General features: G+C 45.1%; 1 protein-coding gene across 1 annotated transcript in view; it reads right to left on the bottom strand.

Moving 5' to 3' along the window:
* The window catches only part of BRDT (bromodomain testis associated), a 225683-nt gene extending 209432 nt beyond the window's left edge, over positions 1-16251 (bottom strand). The window contains exons 1-2 of the mRNA XM_073593152.1: positions 16063-16251; positions 939-1076 (exon numbers count right to left, since the gene is read on the bottom strand). Of these exons, the coding sequence (XP_073449253.1) occupies positions 939-1076; positions 16063-16251 (327 nt within the window). The remainder of the gene's footprint in view (positions 1-938; positions 1077-16062) is intronic.
* Between the last annotated feature and the right edge of the window lie 6723 nt (positions 16252-22974).

Raw genomic sequence — 22974 nt, forward strand, 5'->3', positions numbered from 1 at the left:
TATTTAAAATTTTAAATAAAAACTACTGTACCACCAGCTACCTGGTGCCTTTCTCTCCCTTCCCTATTGTCTCCTCTAATTGTTGGGGGGGGTTGTTCTAGGAGGGGGGAGAAAGTATTGCTCGCAGAGGGAATTTTGCACTCTTCTTACTACACTACACACCCCTAATTTTAGCACTCTGTTTTGTACTCATGACTCCTAATATACATTATGCACTCCTGTCCCCTGCATTGTGTGCATAAGACTCACAGGCTCCATTCACACCTATGCATTCCAGATCGCAGGCATGATTCTGCCCACAATTCCTGAACTGCCGCAAATCGCAGGATGTGCTTGCAATCCCTTTACTTTCAATGGCACCCTAATCGCTAAGCGAAACTTTTGGGTGACAGGCGTCCCATAATTCTGTTTGCACAATTTTGCTGCGATTTGTCAGGCAAAAGTCGCAGCAAAGTCGTGCTGCGATGGGGGTGCCATTGAAAGTAACAGGATCGCAAGCGTGTTGGCTACACTCACTGTCCACTACAAAAAAAAAAAAAAAAAAAAAAAAAAGTGTTCAGGTTTGGCTTGAAGAAAAGGTGGCAACCCTAAACGATTTGCATCTCAATATATATCACCATATTCGGTGGGAGTCAGTGAGTACAGTGGCGTAGCGTGGGTTGTCAGCACCTGGGGCAAGGCAAGTAATTTGCGCCCCCTAACCTGCGGACTTTTAGCACTCAGAGTCCTGTCCCTTCCTACAATAGTACTAACCAACCTGATTCCTATACTGACCACTATATACTATACTGTCCACTACACTGCACCCCCCCCACGCTACGCCACTGAGTGAGAAAGGTAGTTTTGAAATGAATCATCTTTCATCTTTTTTCACAACCAAACCACCAGGTTAGAGTTCTTACTGAGGCAAGCGCCTTAATTTACAGATTCCACATTACCTTATTATAAATATAACAGTTAGTGAACATGGTGTTTAAATCTTTCATGCAATCCATAGCATTTGTATAGTAGTTGTACTCCAGCCTTTTCCTTACGGTACTCAAATCCATAGGATTCTTTATGATTTTATAATAATCCTAAAAGTAAAAAAACACATAAAGCAAAACATAAAATACCACTAAACACAGTTGCCAATATTCTCAAAAAATTAATAGGAACACTTTGTCTGTAGGCGGAAGTCTTATTTTATTTAGGGGCGGAGCATTAATTTATAGGTGTGGCGTCGTGGGGAGAGAAAAAAAACAAAAAAAAACAAAATAATAATAATAATAATAATAATAATAATAATAATAATAATAATATGCAGTGTGCATAGCATGCCACAGCTAAAAATGGGCGTGGCTTAAAGGGGGTTAGAGTTTGAGATGCAAGAGCGAGAGAGCAAGAGAGCGACCAGATCCTACATAATAGCAATAAGTGTATTCCAGAAAGTTTAACAAGCAGCAGATAAAGATACTCCAAACACCACCCCCCAGGCAGATCCTATCAAACAGATACAAGAGGCGATCAAAGAGGGTGCAGACATGCTACAGAAGACGGTCAGAGAGGGTGCAGACACTCCAATCCTTGGTGCCGTGCTTCAGAAAAGGAAAGTGGGGGTGTGAAATTTGAAGTCTAGCAGCCTCAGATACATCTGGATGAGAGGTGCTTACTGCCAAAGGGCGAGTCAGATCCACATCCATCCCTGTCTGTGACTGTCTCCCCCTTCTCGCTCCTGCCTCTGACTAAACTAAGGTAAATCAGGGTTCTCAGACCACCCCACACATCAGAGTTCCCCCTTTACACCAGTGGCCAGTGTACCCCCTTACAGAGTTCTCAGTGTTGCTCCTTAATTCAGGGTTCCCAGAGTCCCTTATGTTAGAGTTCTCCCTTACATCAGAGTCTGCAGAGTCCCCCCTTACATTGTAAGGGAACTCTGTGAGTCCAGATATAAAAGGGGAAACTCTGTGGACTCGGATGTAAAGGGGGACTCTTGTGATTAACTTCATATGATTAGAAATGTTAATTGCAAAATATATGTATAGTTTATATTACAACCAATAACCGCATGATTCAAACTAGTAAACCACAGAGAGGCGATCATAATGTATAAATAGTTCCGCCCTCCCCTTTACTGCCTAGTGCATTTGGAGATTTAGCCTCCTCCGTCCTCTAATGCTGCTTGGAAAATATCTGATAATTTTTTATTTTTTTTTTTAAATAAAAAGGGATGTTTCCCAAGAGTGGTGCGGTGATCCTAAAACTGTCCTGTTGGTAGCACAAAGATGAGTGTTTGTTACATATTACAGTCACGGTGTCACATTGCATTGTCTGGAATGCCTAAATGATGAGCAGACCGTGTGGGTGATTTTTGCTTAACCTGAAGAAAAAGAAAACTTTAGTTTTACAATGCATTGCAAAACGTCCATTGATTTCCATCCTCATATGGAGCTCTACGATGCAACTTGAATAGTGACCACCCTTCACAAAATGACAGCTAAATAAACTGCATGCACACATGTACATTTACTACACTAGATAAAAAAAATTAGGTTTGGGATATTTCATTGAAAAATTATGGTTTGGAATAAAAAAAAAAAAAAATTTATACGGTACTTCAGCTACTGCTTTATAGAAACAGTGACGTTTGTGTCTTTACCCCTTGAGTCACTTCTTTCTCAGATTTGGAAAACAGACTAATTGGGATGAACTGTCAAAAATCAGACAACTAATGTGCATTTCTTAATCCTCCACAGACAATTTTAAGAGGTCACTTAAAAAAAAAAAAAAGAAAAAAAGACAGACATTCATTTGCAATAGTTTTACTTTTTTTGATTAATGCACCTTATGTGTTAACCGACTAAAATCATTTGCACTTCAACCAGTTTGCAGTTTTATTTTTGGCAGACTTTACTAGCGGACACAGCAATGTGACATTAACACAGGAAGGATTAAGAGTTGAAACAAGGGTCATTTTTTTTTTTAATTGTAGGTTGATCAATCCAATTAATATTACAGTTGTGAGGATGCACATAAACTGGCATTAAAGATAGCTTTGTAGTGCCAAGTAACATTACTCTGAACTGAAGAGGTGCCTACTTCGACACAAAGAGGGGGTGGGGGAGGAAACCAAAAGACCCACCACGACTCTAGTCTATACCCCTTTTTGTTTTTTTACTTTTATTCAGTCACTCGGCCTCCTCTTTCATGTTGCCATTCAGCACATTTGCATGCACCCCACCTGATCATCAGCACATTTGCATGCACCCCACCTGTTCATCAGTACATTTGCATGCACCCCACCTGATCATCAGCACATTTGCATGCACCCCACCTGATAATCTGCCAGGCCTTCCCCTTCCTCCACCAACCTGAATACTGTTGTACATAACATTGCCAGAGACGGATATCAAGACACACTCAGGTGCTTACACTGGTTGCAAAAAAACAATATTTTTTTTTATATATAAATTTTATTACAGAGCTACATCAGCCAGGGCCTATGATATTCAAATGCTAAATTCCTTCGACTTAAACCAGTAATAAATTGCAGCTTACCAATTCTTAGACAAGATGGCTACATTGATTTTATTGTTTAAAATGTTTCCTCTTGTTTTTATCTGGCGATCTGGCTGGCAAGTCTTGTTTTTCAACTTCCTTTTATTGACCAAGCCCCCCCCCCCCTTTTTATTAACCTGAAGCTGATGTTTCAAGCGACAGGAATAACCCCACCAGCTCCAGCCTCTGTCTCGGGTCCTCACTGGATAGATAGCAGCAGAAGTCACTGGCGCCCACTGCTGTCAAACAAACCAATGACGTGGGAGTCGGGGAGGTGGGACCGAGTCCTTCTGTCTGTGTCAATGGAGAGTGCCCCCATGGAAAGTGCTTTTCTGTGGGGGCACTCGACAAAAAGGAGGAGCAAGGAGCACTGTGGGGGGACCCCAGAAGAGGAGAATCGGGGCTGCTCTGTGCAAAACCCTTTGCACAGAGGAGGCAAGTACGACATTATTTTTGTATTATTTTAAACAAACAAACCTTTACAACCCCTTTAAAAATTGGCTTTAATTTGTTAGTTATGCCCATCTAAATCTGCTGGTGTACCCAACTCTTTTCACAGATTGGCATCACTGCTGTTCAAAGGGTGTCTTAGTTACTCCTTCATGCATAGTGGAGACACTCTAAAGCCCCATACACACAGACCGAATATTGGCCGAAATCTGCCATTACAGTAAAAACTGGCCGACTTTTATTTATTTATTTTTTTTAAGTGTACAGCTGCTCATCCAACAGAAGCTGATCTCATGACTGGCTTCTGTCGAATGACCATGTTTGATAACCAGCAGCCGATTGGCATCTGATCAGCAATCGCAGCCAATGGCTGCGAGTGCTTACCAGTGTCTTCTTGTGGGGAGGAGGGGGGCCCCCCGGCAGGACACAAAAGCACAGCATAGAAGGGTGATGTACGAACATCTCATAATTAACCGGTTCCCAACCGGCGTACGCCGATGTACGTCGGCAGAATGGCACGGCTGGGCAAATGGACTTACAGGTACGTCCATTTGAATTCCCCACCGTGCCATTGCGTGCACGCCACCGGCGGCGCGCGCACGCGCCGGCCGGGAGCTCTGTGAGTTGGGTCGTGGGTCCCGCGAACTCGATCGCCGCGGGGATACCCGTGATCGCCTCACGGAGAGGACGAACGGGGAGATGCTGATGTAAACAGCATCTCACCGTTCTGCCTAGTGACAGTGTCACTTGATCTCTGCTCCCTGTCATCGGAGCAGAGATCAATGACGTCACACACACAGCCCATCCCCCTACAGTTAGAAATCACTCCCCTAGGACATACTTAACCCCTCCCCCTAGTGGTTAACCCCTTCACTGCCAGTGTCATTTACACAGTAATCAGTGCATTTTTAATCGCACTGATCGCTGTATAAATGACAATGGTCCCAAAAATGTGTCAAAAATGTCCGACATGTCCGCCATAACGTCGCAGTCACAATAAAAAAAAAAGCCTTTAGTAGTAAAAAAAAAAAAAAAAAAAAAAAAAAAAAAAAAAAAAAAAATTATTAATAATTATTAATAAAAATGCCATAAAACTATGCCCCATTTAGTTAACGCTATAACTTGTGCTTATCGCGTTTTTTTTTTACCAAAAATATGTAGAAGAATACGATCGGCCTAAACTGAGGGAAAAAAAATGTTTTTTTATATATTTTTGTGGGATATTTATTATAGCAAAATGTAAAAAAATAATGCTTTTTTTAAAAAATTGTCGCTCTTATTTTGTTTATAGCGCAAAAAATAAAAATCGCAGAGGCGATCAAATACCACCAAAAGAAAGCTCTATTTGTGGGAAAAAAAGGACGTCAATTTTGTTTGGGAGCCACGTCGCACGACCGCGCAATTGTCAGTTAAAGCGACGCAGTGCCGAATCTCAAAAAACGTTCTGGTCAGGAAGGGGGTAAAATCTTCCGGGGCTGAAGCGGTTAATACTGCAACCTCTTCCTGTTCAGCCCTCTGGGTTGAACGAAAAAAATTTGAAATTAAAAAGGAAGAAAAAAAAAAAAAAACAGCTATACCAGGCATAACAGTGTGTTACTGGTTGGAGAACTAGGTGAAAATAAAAAGGGACAAAAACCTTAAATATAAAGAAAAACTATCACACTTAATGTTTGGTAAGATGCAATACATTTTTTGCAAAACCACAAACACCTATGTACACCCACCTTTATTGCCTTTTTTTTTTGGCTACACAACTTCCATAACTAGACAAGTTTTCCCCTTAGCATTAACAAGCTAGTTAAATACTCCACACTATCACAACAGTTCTCTGTCTGGACTGGTTACTAAAACATTAAGTCCTCCCTTCTCAAGAACAAGTCTGTAGCCACAATGTACTGCCTCACCTTAACCCCTAATTAAAAGCTGAAAAACTGCTGGTCTTGAGACCCAAGGTGCCAGAGAGCTCCTCATACGACCCACACTGCTGGGGCACAAAAGGACATGGACAAAACGAAATACAGGCTAAAAATGGTTCTCGACACAACCTGATCATTGACATAAGCCCTTACAATAATCCTTAACCTGAATTTACCTTTAACCACTTGCCGACCGGCTCACGCTGATATACGCTGGCAGAATGGCACCGCTGCACAAAGCAACGTACCTGTACGTGGAGTTTGCCCTCGCGGCGAATGGATTAGTTATAGAACCGATCAGTCTTCAGGTCCAGGCCAATGATTTGGTCTGCTGGTCGGTTCTGGCGAATGAAAATGCTTCCTCTGCCTGTAAATGTAAACGCAGGCAGAGGAAGTGATGTCACCTCCCCTCGTGGAATGCTTTCCGGTTCCAGAGCGAGGAGAGCGGACATCCAAAACGTGAGTGCTGCACTGACAGTACACGTAGGCACACATTTCACCCCCCCCATCGCCCCCTCAGTTAACCCCTAAACTCCGTCACCAATTGCAGTTTTCAGATTTTGCATTGGTGTTACTTGTGACACTAATCAGCCTTAGGGCAGTTAGCTTTAGGGTACCTCCCCATTAACCCAATAATAAAAGGTTTAACCCCTTGATCACCTCCCAGTTAACCCTTTCACCAGTGTCACAAGGAGATCTATTTTCTGTCAGGGTACCTCCATATATTACCCAATAAAAGTTTTAACCCCCCGATTGCCCCCTAGTTAACCCTTTCACCCCATCACCAGTGATCACTGTATTGGTGTCATGAGTGACGCTAGTTGGTTTTTTTTATAGGGTCAGGGTACCCGCTGTATATTACCTAATAAACGTTACACCCCCTGATCACCCGGCGGGTGACATCAGTTTTCAGATTAGTTTTGTCCCTCCAAGTACAGTATCGATCACTGTCACAAAAGGCAACACACATAACTACAGCGTTCGCAGAGTCAGGCCTGATCCCTGTGAACTCTAATGCCCCGTACACACGGTCGGTTTTTCCGACGGAAAATGTGTGATAGGACCTTGTTGTCGGAAATTCCGACCGTGTGTAGGCTCCATCACACATTTTCCATCGGATTTTCCGACACACAAAGTTTGAGAGCAGGATATAAAATTTTCCGACAACAAAATCCGTTGTCGGAAATTCCGATCGTGTGTACACAAATCCGACGGACAAAGTACCACGCATGCTCAGAATAAATAAAGAGATGAAAGCTATTGGCCACTGCCCCATTTATAGTCCCGACGTACGTGTTTTACGTCACCGTGTTTAGAACGATCAGATTTTCCGACTACTTTGTGTGACCGTGTGTATGCAAGACAAGTTTGAGCCAACATCCGTTGGAAAAAATCCTAGGATTTTGTTGTCGGAATGTCCGAACAAAGTCCGACCGTGTGTACAGGGCATTACAGTTTTTTGGTAGCGATTGAAGCAGTCGCCGACAATCAAGTGCTCTTTTGCCTTTGAGTCGCACTAGTTGTACCTATAAATTTAGGGGCCAAAAATGTCCAAACAGAGGTACACTAGTGAAGAGACAAAAAACAAAAAGGCAGCGCTCTATAGGTAAAGTCATTAATTTCATCCAGACCACCTGGTTCATTGTGTGGTACCGTTTTGCTTTTAAACATTTTAATCATTCCATTCGCCACATGCTTCTATGCTATATGACCGATTGCTGGATTCGTCTCAATATCTCACAGTCCTACACAGACTTTTGTAGTGGTTGTTCATCTTCTTAGTGCAAAAACAATTTTCATTTATCTGTTGGTCTGGATGAAATTATTGACTTTACCCATAGAGCACTGCCTTTTTGTTTTTTTTGTCTCTTGTCCTCCATTTTCCAGTGGTTAGGCAGCTGCACTGGGTTATCATCCCCTTATATACCTTCCAGGGTCCCACATCTACAAATTTGAATGACAGCTCTTAGTGCTTGAGAAAGTGTGTGTGTGTGTGTGTGTGTGTTGTACTAGTGAAGAGGCCTACATGTTGCTGAGCATGACAGATGAGAGCGAAGAGGGAGCCGCCTCACTGGCAGATTCAGGCTCAGTATACGAACTGGTAGACAGCAGCGGCATCCTGACAGATAGTTCCGATGATGGAGTAGTGGTCCCTACTAAGGTCGGGCGTGCCCGACCCCATTCTGATGTTGAGCTGCAAGAACCGCAGGGCTCTCGTGTGGAGCAGAGAGCCAGTACTAGTGCCGCTCATCCTGGTGAACTGGCAAGCACCAGCGGCCTAGTACATCCTGGTCCTACATCCAGCACTGCAGTATAATCATGTGATGATGTGGCGAGTCCCATAAGTGCAGTTCAAGCTGGTGCAGTGGCTAGCACAAGTAGTGTCTCGCAGCCACCAAGAAGACAGGCCCGCCGAGCCCATAGTGCCCTTCCTGCAGAATATGCCAACCATGATTGGGAGCCCACCACTTCTGCAGCACCTGTACTCCCCCCCCCCCATTTACTGGCCAACCCAGAATTCATGTGGAAACAGTTGACTTTACATCACTTGATTTTTATTCACCATTTTCACAGAAGAGCTCTATAGTTCTATTGTGGACCAAAGCAATTTATATGCTTGACCCTTGCCAGAGATTGGAAACCTGTTACGGTTTCCGAATTTAAGACCTTTCTGGGCCCAACTAAAAAAAGTTAGTTGCGGTCATATTGGTCCACTGGCCCAATTCACCATATGCCTGTGTTCTCCGCTTCCATGACCAGGGCTAGATACTAGCATATTTTGCGGTTCATGCATTTTAATGACATTGAACTCTGTCATCCTCGGGGGGACCCTGAATTTGATTGGCTCCACAAAATTCAGCCCCTCGTAAACCACTTCAACCAAAAGTTTGCAGCCTTGTTTATTCCCAATCAAGCTGTCTGCGTTGATGAGTCCCAGATTACATTTTCTGGCTGCTTGTCTTTCAAACAGTATTTCCCCAGCAAGCGTGCCAGATATGGGGTCAAGTTGTATAAGCTCTGTGACAGGGCAACAGGCTATACATATATTTTTATGGTTTATGACGGAAGAGAAAGTCGCATGGAGCCCAAGAACTGCCCAGACTACATAGGGAGCGCTGGCAAGATAGTTTGGGAATGGATGTCACAAATACAACCTTAACATGGGAGGGGTGGATCTCAACGACCAGTTGATGGTGCTGTATTTAATTGCCATAAGGCCAGACGCTGGTACAAAAAATTGTCTGTATATCTATTTCAATTGGCTCTGCTGAACGCTTATGTGCTATACAAAAGCATCAGGACGAACTAGATCCTTCCTTAAGTTCCAGGAAGAGATCGTCACAGCTGTGCCAAAACTTCCCAACGCAAATTCATTGAGCCGGCTGCATGAGAGCCATTTTCCGTATGCCATCCCTGGTAGCCCTACCCAATGAGCACCCCAAAGAAGATGTTGTGTCTGTAGCAAGCGCAGATATAGGCGTGACACCCGCTATTATGGTCCCTCCTGTCCTGGCCAACCTGGTCTCTGCATCTGTGAATGTTTCCAACGATACCACACACTAGTGGAGTATTAGCGTAGGGTACAGCATGGCACAGTCTAGAGTACACTTTCACAGGGTCTCCAAAGATGCCATCGCATTTTGAGAGTCCCGAACCGTTACAGTAAAATAGATATAATATAATATAATAATATATATAAATAACTGTAGTTTTATTGTTCCCATGTTTTATCACGTTTTCTTTTCAGGTATGTAACCCTTTTATACTGTTACTGTGTTTTACTGTTAATCATTATTTCCTTTTCAGGTACGCCATTCAGCTGCAGCACTGATTTACCTAGCTTGACAGCAACAGCGTTAGCTCTCACAATATGTAAATCAGCAACTCCAGCGCTGTAGGAGGTGATTTCACCACCACAGTAAAAAAAAAAAAAAAATATGGTGTATGTATGCCCATCATTAGAAGTGGGTGGATGCAGGGCAGTATTCTAATGGTGGGAATACTCACCGATCAATTTCTTTTTCTGTTCAGCCCACAGGCTGCAACACAAAAAAAAAAAAAAAACGAACGAACATTACAATATATGCCCAACAAGGACCAGCAACGTACTGGTATGTTGCTGGACTTTGAGTGGTTATACCAGAATGATGCCTGCAGGTTTAGGTATCATCTCGGTATCTTTCTTTTCAGCCAGCGGTCGGCTTTCATGTAAATGCAATCCTAGCGGCTAACTAGCCGCTAGACTGCTTTTACAAGCAGTGGGAGGGAACATCACCCCCCCCCTTACTGCCATCTTCCATGATTTTCTCAGGCTCTCTTGTTCCACTGGGGAACCTGAGGATGCAGCCAGTGGTACCGCTAGCTGACCATAGAGCTGAGCTAAGACCAGAATGGCTCCAATCATCTCTATGGCCTAAGAAACCGGAAGCTACGAGCATTTCATGACTTTGGTTTCGCCAGATATAAACAGCGCCATTGGGAAAGCATCTGATCACACCGATCTTGGTGTGGGGTCAGATGCTTTGAGGGCAGAGGAGAGATCTAGAGTCTAATAGACCCCAATTTAATATAAAAAAAAAAAAAAAAAAAAAAAAAAAAAAAAAAAAAGCACACCACACAAAAGATAAGGCATCCCTGTCCCCCCCCGTGCTCGCACAAAGGCGAATGCAAGCGTCGGTCTCGTGTGATATGCAAACAGCAATTGCACCATGCATGTGAGGTATCACCACGAATGTCAGATCAAGGGCAGTAATTATAGCAGTAGACCTCATCTGTAAATCTAAAATGGTAACCTGTAAAGGCTTTTAAAAAACGTGTGCAATTTTAAAGCTTGTCGTGTTTGGTATATATGTACTCGGCGTCAGATGATCTTTTACCAAACATTTGGGCAATATAGTGTTTTAGTGCATTAAAAATTCAAAAAAAGTGTTTTTAAAAAAAAAAAAAAAAAAAAAAAAAAAAAAAAATTGAAACACCCACCATTTTAATCTGTAGGACCTTTTCTTTAAAAAAAAAAAAAAAAGATATAGCTATAGATATAGAGAGAGAGATATGTATTTTGAATTTTTTTCATGTAAACAAAAAGTGTCAGGAAGGGCTTTATCTTCAAGTGGTTAGAAGAGTGGGTGATGTGTGGTATAAGCTTCTAACGTTGTGCATAAAATACCAGTTCAAACACCCCCCACATGACCCCTTTTTGAAAAGTAGACACCAGTGGCGGCCTGTGCATTGTGGGCGCCGCCCTCCCTATCCATGCGTCAAAAAAAAAAAAAAGCTATTATTAAGCACTGTTTGATAGTGTGAAACGCATCAAATCTTCTGTCCGCTCTCCTGTGACATGTATTTTTGATAAAGGCTATTTTTTTGTAGTGTGGCTGTCCAGGATTTTTCTCAAGTTTAAGGCTTCAAAATAGGGTGGGCTCGGAGCGCAGAGAGTGCGCCCTGAATGGATATTCCCTATTCTCCTCCCGGCCAAACAGGAAGCCCCCATTGGTCAGGGAGTCTTGTGACTCCCCAACCAATTCTTTCTCAGAACACACTTCTGGGTTCCAAACGGCCGGAAGGAGAAGGTCTGTGTCCTCGCTGGAGCGGCCAGCTCTTCCTTCTCCGTGTCTCCTCCATGCCTCCACTAGGTAAGGTGATCGCCGCTGCCTGTGTCTCCTGCGGGGAGTTGTTGGTGCTGTGGGTAATCATCGCTGCCCCTGTGTCTCCTGCGGGGGGGGGGGGTTGTGGGCGCTGCGGGTGATCACCACTGCCTGTGTCTCTCGTGGGGTGGGAGGGGTGTTGTTGGTGCTGCAGGGTCATTGCCACTGCCTGTGTCTCAGGGGAGGTTTGTTGCTGCTGTGGGGGTTATTGCCACTGCATGTGTCTCCCGCGGGGTGGGTAGCGTTGGTTGTGCTGCCCCCCCAGAAATAGTAGCCACCACACCCCAAGCCATTTGCTAATAGGCATGTTGCGTCCATGGAATAATTTATATTTTGCCACAAGTGTCTGGAAAATTACAATTTGTTAAAAAAAAAAAAAATTAAAAAACACAAAAGTTGTCATTAAATGATATAATGCTCACACATGCCATGGGCATATGTAGAATTACACCCCAAAATACATTCTGCTGCTTCTCTTGAGTACAGGGATACCACACATGGGACTTTTTATGTGCCTAGCCGCATACAGGACCCCAAAAACGCCTTCAGGATTTCTAATGGCGTAAAATGATGATTTCACTTCCTCACTACCTTTAACAGTTTCAGAGGCCATGAAATGCCAAGATAGCACAGGAACTTAAGCTGCCCGTATATGGGTTGAAATTCAGCTGGTTCAGCAGGGAGAGTGCTTGATTGTTGAAAGGGATACAAATTCCTACAAAGATTACAGTCTCATGAATGTGTAGTACACTCTAGTGTGCAACTAGTGTAGGTAAATTTATTTTGTTGACTCATGGTAGCTGTGCAAGTCTGTAATTGGGTCGGGTTACTCCAGGTCAGGCTAGAGAGCTCTGCAGGGCAGGTCTCTGGTACCTCCCCTTGGTCCTAGAAGCTTGGAGAAGGTTCTGAAAGTTAGTGGGCAGAGGGTAGGAGGCCCTGATCTGCATACTTGAGGGAATCTGGCCAATCCCCAGGCAGAAGGCGCTGGCAGGATGGCTGGCCCTTAAAACGTGGTGGGCTGGCCCTTAAAACGTGGCCTAAGCTGCAGGGGAGTCGGGTGGAAGATGGAGTGCTGAGGTTGCTGTTGTGTGGCCTGGGAGGGGACCCTGGGTCTGGGGGCTTTGCCTCCAGTCAGGAGCTGATGAAAGGAAGGATAGGAAACCTAAAAGAGGGATCACCATTACCTCTGGATCTTGTGCAGAAGACATCCTAGCTGGCATGGGAAGTTCTGATCAGTTGGAGGCCTGAACATGGGCCTCAGCACACCCAGGGGCATACAACAGGAAAGACTGCCAGACGTAGCATACTTTCCAGGGACATAGTTGTGCTAAATTCCAATCCTTTGTCCTGGGGCATTCTTCAGAGCAGCCAGGTGGTCTGGTAGTATCTACAAGCGTCAGAACTGTGTGAGGTTCTACTGAGGAGATACAATAGTCCTGCATACAGTTTGGGACTGCTATTTCACTAAAGGGGACTGAGTGCTCCTGGTTTGTAAAGAACTTTGCCACTGATCCATAGAGACTGTGATTATTCATAGGGTGTACAGTCCAGGATCTTCATTTTTTTGTACATTGAGAAGAATGTTGTCCTCATCTGTTCTTGAAGTCAAGTTGGGCATCTCAAAATCCCTATACCCTATCCACGATATTTTCCCAATAAAACCAAGCCCATGGACCAATTTCTTGTGTCAAGATGCAAGTTGGAAATGCATGTTCTCTGGCTGCACAAGAATTGGTGAACTGAATATCCAGCAACACCTGCGTGTGGAGGGGGAGGGGGGCAATTCAGCAGTGAAGTGATACAGCATTCAGTCTGTGAAACCTATTGTATTACATGCAGTGCAGCCGTTCGTGGTACAGCAGTTGTGGTGGTCAAAGGAGATTGGAGAGATAGCAATGGTGCAAGTTAACTGGGAAAATGTGCCCTTCAAGTGGTGTTCAGTATACCTGGTGTCATTGGAGAGGCGCTCCCCCCCGTGTCATTAATGGCTTATCGAGAAATGCCACATTCCCAATGGTGGCGAGTAGAGAAGTGGCCTCCTTTTGGTTACTTTCACACTGAGGTGCTTTATAGGCGCTATAGCGCTAAAAATAGCACCTGTAAAGCGCCTCTCCTGTCACTCCTGTTGCTCTACTGGAGCGGTGCACTAGCAGGATGCTTAAAAAAGTCCTGCAAGCAGCATCTTTGAGACGCTTTAGGAGCGGTGTATACACCGCTCCTAAAGCGCCCCTGCCCATTGAAATCAATGGGCAGCGGCGCTTTGCCGGCACTTGTAAAAGCTCCCTGATAGCGGCCGAAAAGCGCCGCTAAAATGACAGTAGAGCACCTCAAAGTGAAAGTGCCCTTTGGGTCAGTGGTCCCTTACTTGCTGTGCTAGGAGTGTATTGGCCTGACACAAGAAATATGCAGCCACTATTGAACAGACCAAGCTACTTTATACGCTACTTGTGCAGACAGTTTGTGTGTCAATAATGTTGTCCACCACCAAATTGCCAACCAGTTCAGCCATAAACACTAAGTTTACACCTATGCATTTGCTACAGGTTGCATTTGCAAACACAGCAACCCATTCATTTGAATAGGCTTCTGTAGCTGCGGAAAACACAGGAAAAAGGTCCCTGCACCTTTTTAAAAACACATTTGCACCATGCGATACCCTGGCTGCACCTGAAAACGCACACAGTGTTTTTAGATGCATGGGGGCATCATTAAGAATTAATGTCAGCCCTGCATGTTTGCAAAAGAATAGCATGTTTTGGCTGTGGATGGATGGATGGATGGATGGATGGGGGGGGGGATAAGTGCCATTTACATGCTGTCCAGCAACAGTGTGAACCTAGCCTAAGTGTTCCTGTAATTATTACTCCCTTTGGCAGAGAAGTTGAATTCTTGCTTTTTGTGGAGCTGAAACAGCAACAGTTCAGCTGGTCCGATACCAAGGCTGACATCCTACTGAAAAATGCTAGTTGCCTGGCTATAATTTCTAAATCACTGGTGCAAGAGAAGTATACAGATAAAGCCAAAAATACTCATCCACATACTTGTATCAAGTCAGTACCTCAAATCATTGAAGCCAGAGGAACAGCAAGAGGGCCAATACTTTCAGCAATGGCAATCTATGCTTCACCTATGACAAATGGAATTCCATAGTGTTTTATTGACCTACCTAAAATACTTTTTATTTTTTTTTGCTGCTTTTGGAATACTCGATCTGCAATACAATTATAGTCATATTTTTCAGCTAAAAATCACTGATACAAGAGGAATGTATTGGTCGTTCAAATCTGCATAGCCATTAAGAATGTAACATTATCCTCCATAGGTATAACAAGCTTGCTTTTTTTTTAATACAGAGGAAAAAAAAAAAAGGAAGGAGTATAGATGGCTTTTCATTATAATATTAGCGGTATGTTTCAACCATTCTGTGGGATATAATAAGGTTCACAAAAATAAAATATTTTGGGCCTTGGTGTCAACTTATCCTTGTATTCTGCTAGGATTTATTCACACCAGCAAGGGCACATAAAGAACAATTCTTTTCTATGTGCCCAGTTCACACTATACATGTGCTTTACATAAAAATGCAGCAGGTCTGCATTTTTTGTGCAGTGTAAACCCCAAAAATAGAGATCAACGCAGCGCTGCTGTAATGCATAGGGTTAACATTGGACATTATACAGACCATAACATGCACCCACTGATGTGAACAAGCCCTTAAAGTAGAACTAAAGACAAAATGTGGCTGCTTCACATCTACGCACTGCAGTTTGGTAGGTTTTTAAAGAGCCAACTAACACATTTACACATAAGGACAAATGGACCCTTACTGCCCAATGTAAACTGAAAAGTAAAATATTGCTTCAACCCATAATATGCCCACCTTCATACTATTTAGACCAGTGGTGGTTAAGTTTTCTGATATCCAGAGTCTCACGTGCGGCCCTCAACAAAGGGCTGCACATTCATTTGATTGAATATTTAGTGTCAGAGACAACAGACGCAGGTTATAGTCAAAGACTATGGGCATGACACAAGAGATGATCAGAGACTATAAACATGGTACAGGAGATAGTCAGAGACTGTAGACTTGAAACTCAGATGGTCAGAGATTGCAGACATAGTATAGGAAATAGTCAGAGACTGCAGACATGATACAAGAGAATGTCACAGACTACAGACATGCTGCAGGAGACAGTCTCCTGCAGCAGTGTGAAAATGCTTTTTGGGTTTTGGTGGGAGACTGGAAATGCTTCTGAAAGCAGCCATAGACTGGAGACATATTGCATAAAAACTATTAGAAATCCCTGTTATAAACAGGGCAATAGCGAAACACAGATCAGCGTCTGCTGTGGCCCCCGAGAGCCGCATTAAAAAGTGCCAAAGGGCCGCATACAGCCCCTGGGCCTCAGGCTGGACACCAGGGATCTACACAACATGGGTACAAAAAAAAAAAACTTTACAATGCAATCACAACAGCTAGCCAACATTACACATTTTCCATTTTCTTGACTTACAGGGAGGTTCAACTTTACAGCATCCACAGGCTGCTGGAACGGCCACGAAAAGTTGTGCTTCCATAACTCCTTTAATACAATCTTTTCTAGGTATTGTAGTTGATTGGTCAGGCGTCCAGTCTTATTCCGATTAATGTATTCCGGGGGTGGAGGATTTGCAATAGATGAGTGCAGTTGCCGGCTTAACATGGTGCACCGATTCAGTATACATTACACTGCAAAGAAAGCATCAGAAATATTAAAGATCAAGCAATTATTTTAATAAGCCATCTGTTTAACCAATCTAAAAGTGATCAGCCTCTTGATTTATAGCTGACCCTGTATAAATTCTGGTCTTGCTTGATCAGCAAACACTTGCAAATATCACACCTTAATCATGCCACAGAACATTTCTGTGAGCAATCTTTTAAATGGCCTGACAATTGCAGGTATTTCAGTATTGGATGGACACCTGTGAGCTGAATCTCCCACTGATGATGTCTTGTATCTCCCAGAGACTAAAGGGGTATGATTTTCCTAAAAGTTTGTGAATCCAGACCATAATGCACAGCCTAATGCTGTGCTCCCCCTGCTATATTAAAACACACATGGAAGTCAGAGCAGGTGGTACGCAGTGGACAATTAAGCAAGCATGTGCTGGGTAGAACGCAGAGCTCCTATAGGTTGGGTGGTATCACCTACTACACTATCAAGCAGTATATCCCAGGCCAAGTTAAAAATCAACTCCACCCAAATTTAGAACACCTTTCACTTCTTAAATTTTTTTTAACACAGAAAACTTTCTTTATACTTATTTGCTGCATGTCGGATCAATGTCTCTACAACATGTGCAATGTAAGTGTCTGCTGTGTGTAGTAAAGAGGCATTTAGCTGGACTTAAGAGTGGATACAGGTAGGCATTGGCAGTCCAAATATAAGGTGAACTACAGCAGGGGTCTCCAAACTTTCTAAGGGCCATTTTACTTCCCTTCAGACTTTAGAGGGGCTGGACTGTGGCCATTGATAGCAGAAAATGAGAGTGAACAATGTCCTATCTTTTGTGTCAGTGAGCAGAATATTGCCCCATCGTTGGTGTCATTTGGTGGGAAGAATTATGTCCCATCGTTGGTGTCACTGGGAGGAACTGTGCCCCATTGTTGGTGTCACTGGGAGGAACTGTGCCCCAATCATTAGTGTCACTGGGAGGAACTGTGCCCCATCGTTGGTGTCACTGGGAGGAACTGTGCCCCATTGTTGGTGTCACTGGGAGGAACTGTGCCCCATCGTTGGTGTCACTGGGAGGAACTGTGCCCCATCGTTGGTGTCACTGGGTGGAACTGTGCCCCAATCATTAGTGTCACTGGAAGGAACTGTGCCTCATCGTCAGTGTCACTGGGAGGAACTGTGCCCCATCGTTGGTGTCACTGGGAGGAACTGTGCCCCAATCATTAGTGTCACTGGGAGGAACTGTGCCCCATCGTTGGTGTCACTGGGAGGAACTGTGCCCCTTCGTTGGTGTCACTGGGAGGAACTGTGCCCCATTGTTGGTGTCACTGGGAGGAACTGTGCCCCATCGTTCGTGTCACTGGGAGGAACTGTGCCCCATCGTTGGTGTCACTGGGTGGAACTGTGCCCCAATCATTAGTGTCACTGGAAGGAACTGTGCCTCATCGTCAGTGTCACTGGGAGGAACTGTGCCCCATCGTTGGTGTCATTGGGAGGAACTGTGCCCCATCATTGGTGTTATTGAGAGGTACAATGTCCTATCTTTGGTGTCAGTGAGCAGAATATTGCCCCATCGTTGGTGTCATTTGGTGGGAAGAATTATGTCCCATCGTTGGTGTCACTGGGAGGAACTGTGCCCCATTGTTGGTGTCACTGGGAGGAACTGTGCCCCATTGTTGGTGTCACTGGGAGGAACTGTGCCCCATTGTTGGTGTCACTGGGAGGAACTGTGCCCCATTGTTGGTGTCACTGGGAGGAACTGTGCCCCATTGTTGGTGTCACTGGGAGGAACTGTGCCCCATCGTTGGTGTCACTGGGAGGAACTGTGCCCCATCGTTGGTGTCACTGGGTGGAACTGTGCCCCAATCATTAGTGTCACTGGAAGGAACTGTGCCTCATCGTCAGTGTCACTGGGAGGAACTGTGCCCCATCGTTGGTGTCACTGGGAGGAACTGTGCCCCAATCATTAGTGTCACTGGGAGGAACTGTGCCCCATCGTTGGTGTCACTGGGAGGAACTGTGCCCCATTGTTGGTGTCACTGGGAGGAACTGTGCCCCATTGTTGGTGTCACTGGGAGGAACTGTGCCCCTTCGTTGGTGTCACTGGGAGAAACTGTGCCCCATTGTTGGTGTCACTGGGAGGAACTGTGCCCCATCGTTCGTGTCACTGGGAGGAACTGTGCCCCATCGTTGGTGTCACTGGGTGGAACTGTGCCCCCATCGTTGGTGTCACTGGAAGGAACTGTGCCTCATCGTCAGTGTCACTGGGAGGAACTGTGCCCCATCGTTGGTGTCATTGGGAGGAACTGTGCCCCATCATTGGTGTTATTGAGAGGTACTACTGTGCCCCTTCAGTGAGGGGAGGGGGGTTATGTCCCAATGTTGGTGTCAGAGGATGAAATATTTCCCCAAAGGCCAAGTAAAAGCAAGCAAATGGCTGCAGTTTGGAGATCACTGAGCTGCAGAATACTGGAAAAAAAAGTTTAACAAGTTGTTGTTCTCACTGACCCTTTTGCTGCTGGGCCAATGTTTGTACTTTCTACACACATTTGGCTAGAGTTACACAGGTGATTTTAACTTCTTCCTGCTAAGTGATTTAAAGTGTCACTAAAGGCAAAACTTTTTTTTTTTTTTTTCCAGTTTTTGACAGAGTGAAGAGGGATTAGAACAGCTGTCAGTTTTTATCGCTGCCTGTGCCTTGTGCCCTCAGGCTGGGTTCACACTGGAAAATGCAGCGGCTCACAGCAGGGGTCTACTGCGTCTCCATTCATCGGTTCAGGTCCGATTTCAGCCCAAATTTTTGGGCTGAATTCAGACCTGGAACGGACCAAAAGACGCACAGGACTCCTGTGCAGTTCGCACCGGAGCCGCTGCAGAGATGTGAGAACCGGGTCCATAGAGAGCCGGTCACAATCTCCTGCTATGCGAATTGTGGGGAAACCCACATCCAAATCACAATAGTGTGAACCCAGCCTTAAGGAGATTCATTCTCTCTATTTGTCCTATTTTACCATGATCATTGAAAGTAGAAGAAAATTCCAAATTTTCGGTCTTCCCCAGAAAAGTAGTTAAGGGGAACTCAACTCCTAGGGGTCTCCAAGGAATTCCTTTAACCTCCCTGACGGTTTTCCCGAGTGTGGCTTGGGGTTAAATTTCAGCACCATTAGCGGTAACCCCGAGCCACACTCGGGATTACATCTCAGGATCCTGGTGCGGTATACTTACCTTGTCTCCAGGATCCTGCGATGTCCCCCCGCTGTGTCTGTGGGCTCTGTCCTCCTCCCCGATGTCCTGTGTGCCGGGCTCCGTTCCCTGCGAGCGCCGTGACGCACGGGGGCGGAGCCTGGCGGCAAATTAAAAAAAAGTGAAAAATCATAACACATACAGTACACTGTAATCTTACAGATTACATTACTGTATGAAATCATTTCACACCCCTTTTCTCCCCAGTGCTTTGTCCAGTGCCCTGCATGCAGTTTTATATTATATATACTCTTCTTTCTGCCTGGAAACTGGAGATTGTCCATAGCAACCAAAAAGTGTCCATTTATGTCAAAAGTGGTTTTAGACCAGCTTGAAAACAGCGATCGTAAATTAGAACACTTGCAGAATTGAGCGATAGACAATTGTGGGGAAATTTATTTTATTATTATTATATTATTTTTTTTTAATTATTTATATTTATTATATTATAATTTATGATTTTGTGTTTCAAACTTCATCATACCCGAGATGTCTACTAGACTCTTGGTGGACAGATTTAAGCATGTTATTGCTAAGAATTACAGGCCTACAATATAAAACGCCAAATTTGCAAAATAATTGTACCGCTTTGAGACGCAAAAATCTGAAATAATCATACCGCCAGGGAGGTTAAGGGATTTCCTCACACTCCCCGTTTGGCTATGGGACAGGAAGTGAAGGGAAATCCCCACAATGGGACACAGATGGCAAAACAATCTGACAGGGGTTATAACATCCCCTACTCTACCCAAAAAAAAAATGTTTTGCCTATAGTTTTACTTTACCTTATTGGGCTAGAACTTTACATAGTAGCCAAAAATGTGCTCAATGGTTGGCCCTGTTGGCACCACTGGATGAAAGTTGATTTTCTCAAGTCGTCTTCCAGGACGGCACCCTGAGAGATGACTGGTCCACCTGACAGGAAACACAATCAAGATAGAGGTTAAAAACCCCGCCCCTCCCTGTGCTCCTCAGTTTTTGATTGTGTTTCCCCACAGCGAAACAGTTTTGTTTTTTTCCTAATAGGCCTAAGGCCGTGGGCTGGAAGTCTCCCCCTGGGTGCTAGATCGCAGGCTTGAGAAGCCTCTGGGTCTGGTAGGGCTTGTCCTTCCTGGGGGGTTCTTTCCCATATTTTTCTCAGGGGGGTGGCGAAGAGCCCCTCTTGAGAGCTGGAGGACCCTGGGCACAGGGGAGTCCCCAGAACTGCAGGGACCATGGTTCCTGCTTCCCTTCTCCTTACCTGACAGAGTCAGGAGGTTGAATCTTGCCAGATGCCTCTAGTTCGGCCCCCCTATGGAATGTAACAGCGGTACAGAGGTCCGCTGACGCTCCCATCCGCTCCGGTCGCTGGCGGTGTCTCTCTGTTTGTCGGTGCCATTTTGCGGTGGATCGTTCCTCTTGGAGGAAGTGACATCACGGCTCGCCGGTCGCTAGAGCGCTTCCGGCCCTACAGGCCTCGGCAATATGGCAGAGGCGTCCAGAGCGGCATGAAGAGGGAGTCCGCAGCTCAGGTTTCTGCGGTGGACTACAGGTAGCAGCTAAAAAGGAGTGGATTCCTTTCAGTGGAGGCAGCATTCTCGGGCAAGGAGCAGGCGTCCACCACTCACTAGCTTCAAGATGGAGCAAGATGAGTCTACTTCAGCAGCCGTTTTGGAGGCCACTGGGGGTGAGTCTACCAGGCTGGAGGGAGTAATGGAGGGGGTGGGTCCCCTGGCCTTACCTTCACAGGGGGTCTTTGGTCTATTTTTCTTACTGGCTAAAACGGGTTTCTTTTCTTTCAGAGACAGAGGTTGCCCAGAGTGTTGCCAGTAGACCTAAGTGCAAAAATCTTTCCCGATCCAAGAGGTGTGGGTACTGCAATGACAAATTGGCAGCAGAACACACGAAGCCATTCTGTTATAAGTGCATACACAAGTTGTCTGGGAAGGAGACCTCAGAGGTTATGAGAGATTTTCTCTCGGTTCAATCTGAAATGCTGTCCACCCTTAAAGCCTTTCAGGCAAGCCTGAATACTAGGCAGGATAGCAGAGAGGGCTCATCCTCCCAGGAAAGTGCTTCTACTAATAGTAGACGGGTAAGCGCTGTACCACAGGGACCGCCATCTTCTCAGAGCTCTGAGGAGGAGGCGGAGGAGGTGGAAGACCCCAGTCGTAGTCTCCTTGAGGAAGGGGAAGATGTAGAGGATAGCCAGGAGGAAGAGGGACACTCCAGACCAGGCAGGCATATTTTCTCTACAGATGATATGGAGGGCCTCCTAGGGGCAACCTATGCTTCAGAGGAGATCCAGGAGCCTGAGGCACAGATTTCTGCACAGGATAAGATGGATCAGGGTTTGTCTAAGGCTCAGTCCAGGGTGTTGCCAATCCATCAGTCTCTCAAAGACATTATTCTAAGAGAGTGGAAGGAGCCAGAAAAGAAACGTCTAAAATTTAAGACCTGGAAGCGCAGGTGCCCTTTCAAAGAGGAGGAGGAGGAGAAGTTTTTTAAATTACCCAAACTTGACGCATCTTTGGCTCAAGTGTCTAAACAATCAGACCTTTCTTTTGAAGATGCAGGTAACATTCGGGATCAAATGGACCGCAGGGCCTGGGAAGCCAATGCGGCGACGTTAAGCCCAGCATTAGCATCAGCCTGTATAGCCAGAAATACGGATATGTGGCTTAATAAGTTGACGGATCATGTGGCAGGTACTTTCCTTGCAGACGCTGCAGTCGAGTCCGTACGTACTTTGGCAAAGACGGCAGCGCTTCTTAATTCAGCCAGAAGAACCATATGGGTTAAGACTTGGGATGGAGACCACACTTCCAAGATGAGATTATGTGGTCTACCTTTTGAGGGGTCCCTCCTGTTTGGTGCAGGGTTGGACCAGACCCTCTCCAGATCCACAAAAAAAGGAAAGAAATTTCCTGTGAAACCTAAGAAGGGTAGGAAATTTTTTCCAGGCCCCCAGGTCAACAACCGATTTAAGGACCGTAAGGAGGGCAAGAAATGGGGTGTTGGTAAAGGCAAACAAAAAGGAGGTCTCCTTTTCTCCGGCCCAAAAGCCGCAGACAAGGACTCCAAGTGACGCCAGCACCAAAGTAGGGGGGAGGCTTGCACAATTTGTCACACAGTGGGAGCAGGTAGCCCGGAGTCCTCTTGTCCTTCAATGGATAAGAGAGGGCTACAGACTAGAGTTTGCTTCCAGACCTCCCCAGTCTTTTCTCCTAACTTTCCTACCCAAAGAAAGGCCAAAGGCTATAGGTCTCATAGAGAGTGTGGGGCAGTTGGCAGACCAGAGGGTCATCCTCCCAGTACCGATGGATCAACGAGGATGGGGTTTTTATTCCCATGTCTTCGTGGTTCCATAACCATCCGGAAAATTCCGGTTAATTTTGAATCTAAAGAGATTAAACACTTTCCTGCGATACAAGAAGTTTCACATGGAATCGGTGTACACGGTCAGAAAGCATTTGTTGAGGGAGG

The sequence above is a fragment of the Aquarana catesbeiana genome, linkage group LG07 (genome assembly GCF_042186555.1).
Source record: "Aquarana catesbeiana isolate 2022-GZ linkage group LG07, ASM4218655v1, whole genome shotgun sequence".
Lineage (NCBI taxonomy): Eukaryota > Metazoa > Chordata > Amphibia > Anura > Ranidae > Aquarana > Aquarana catesbeiana.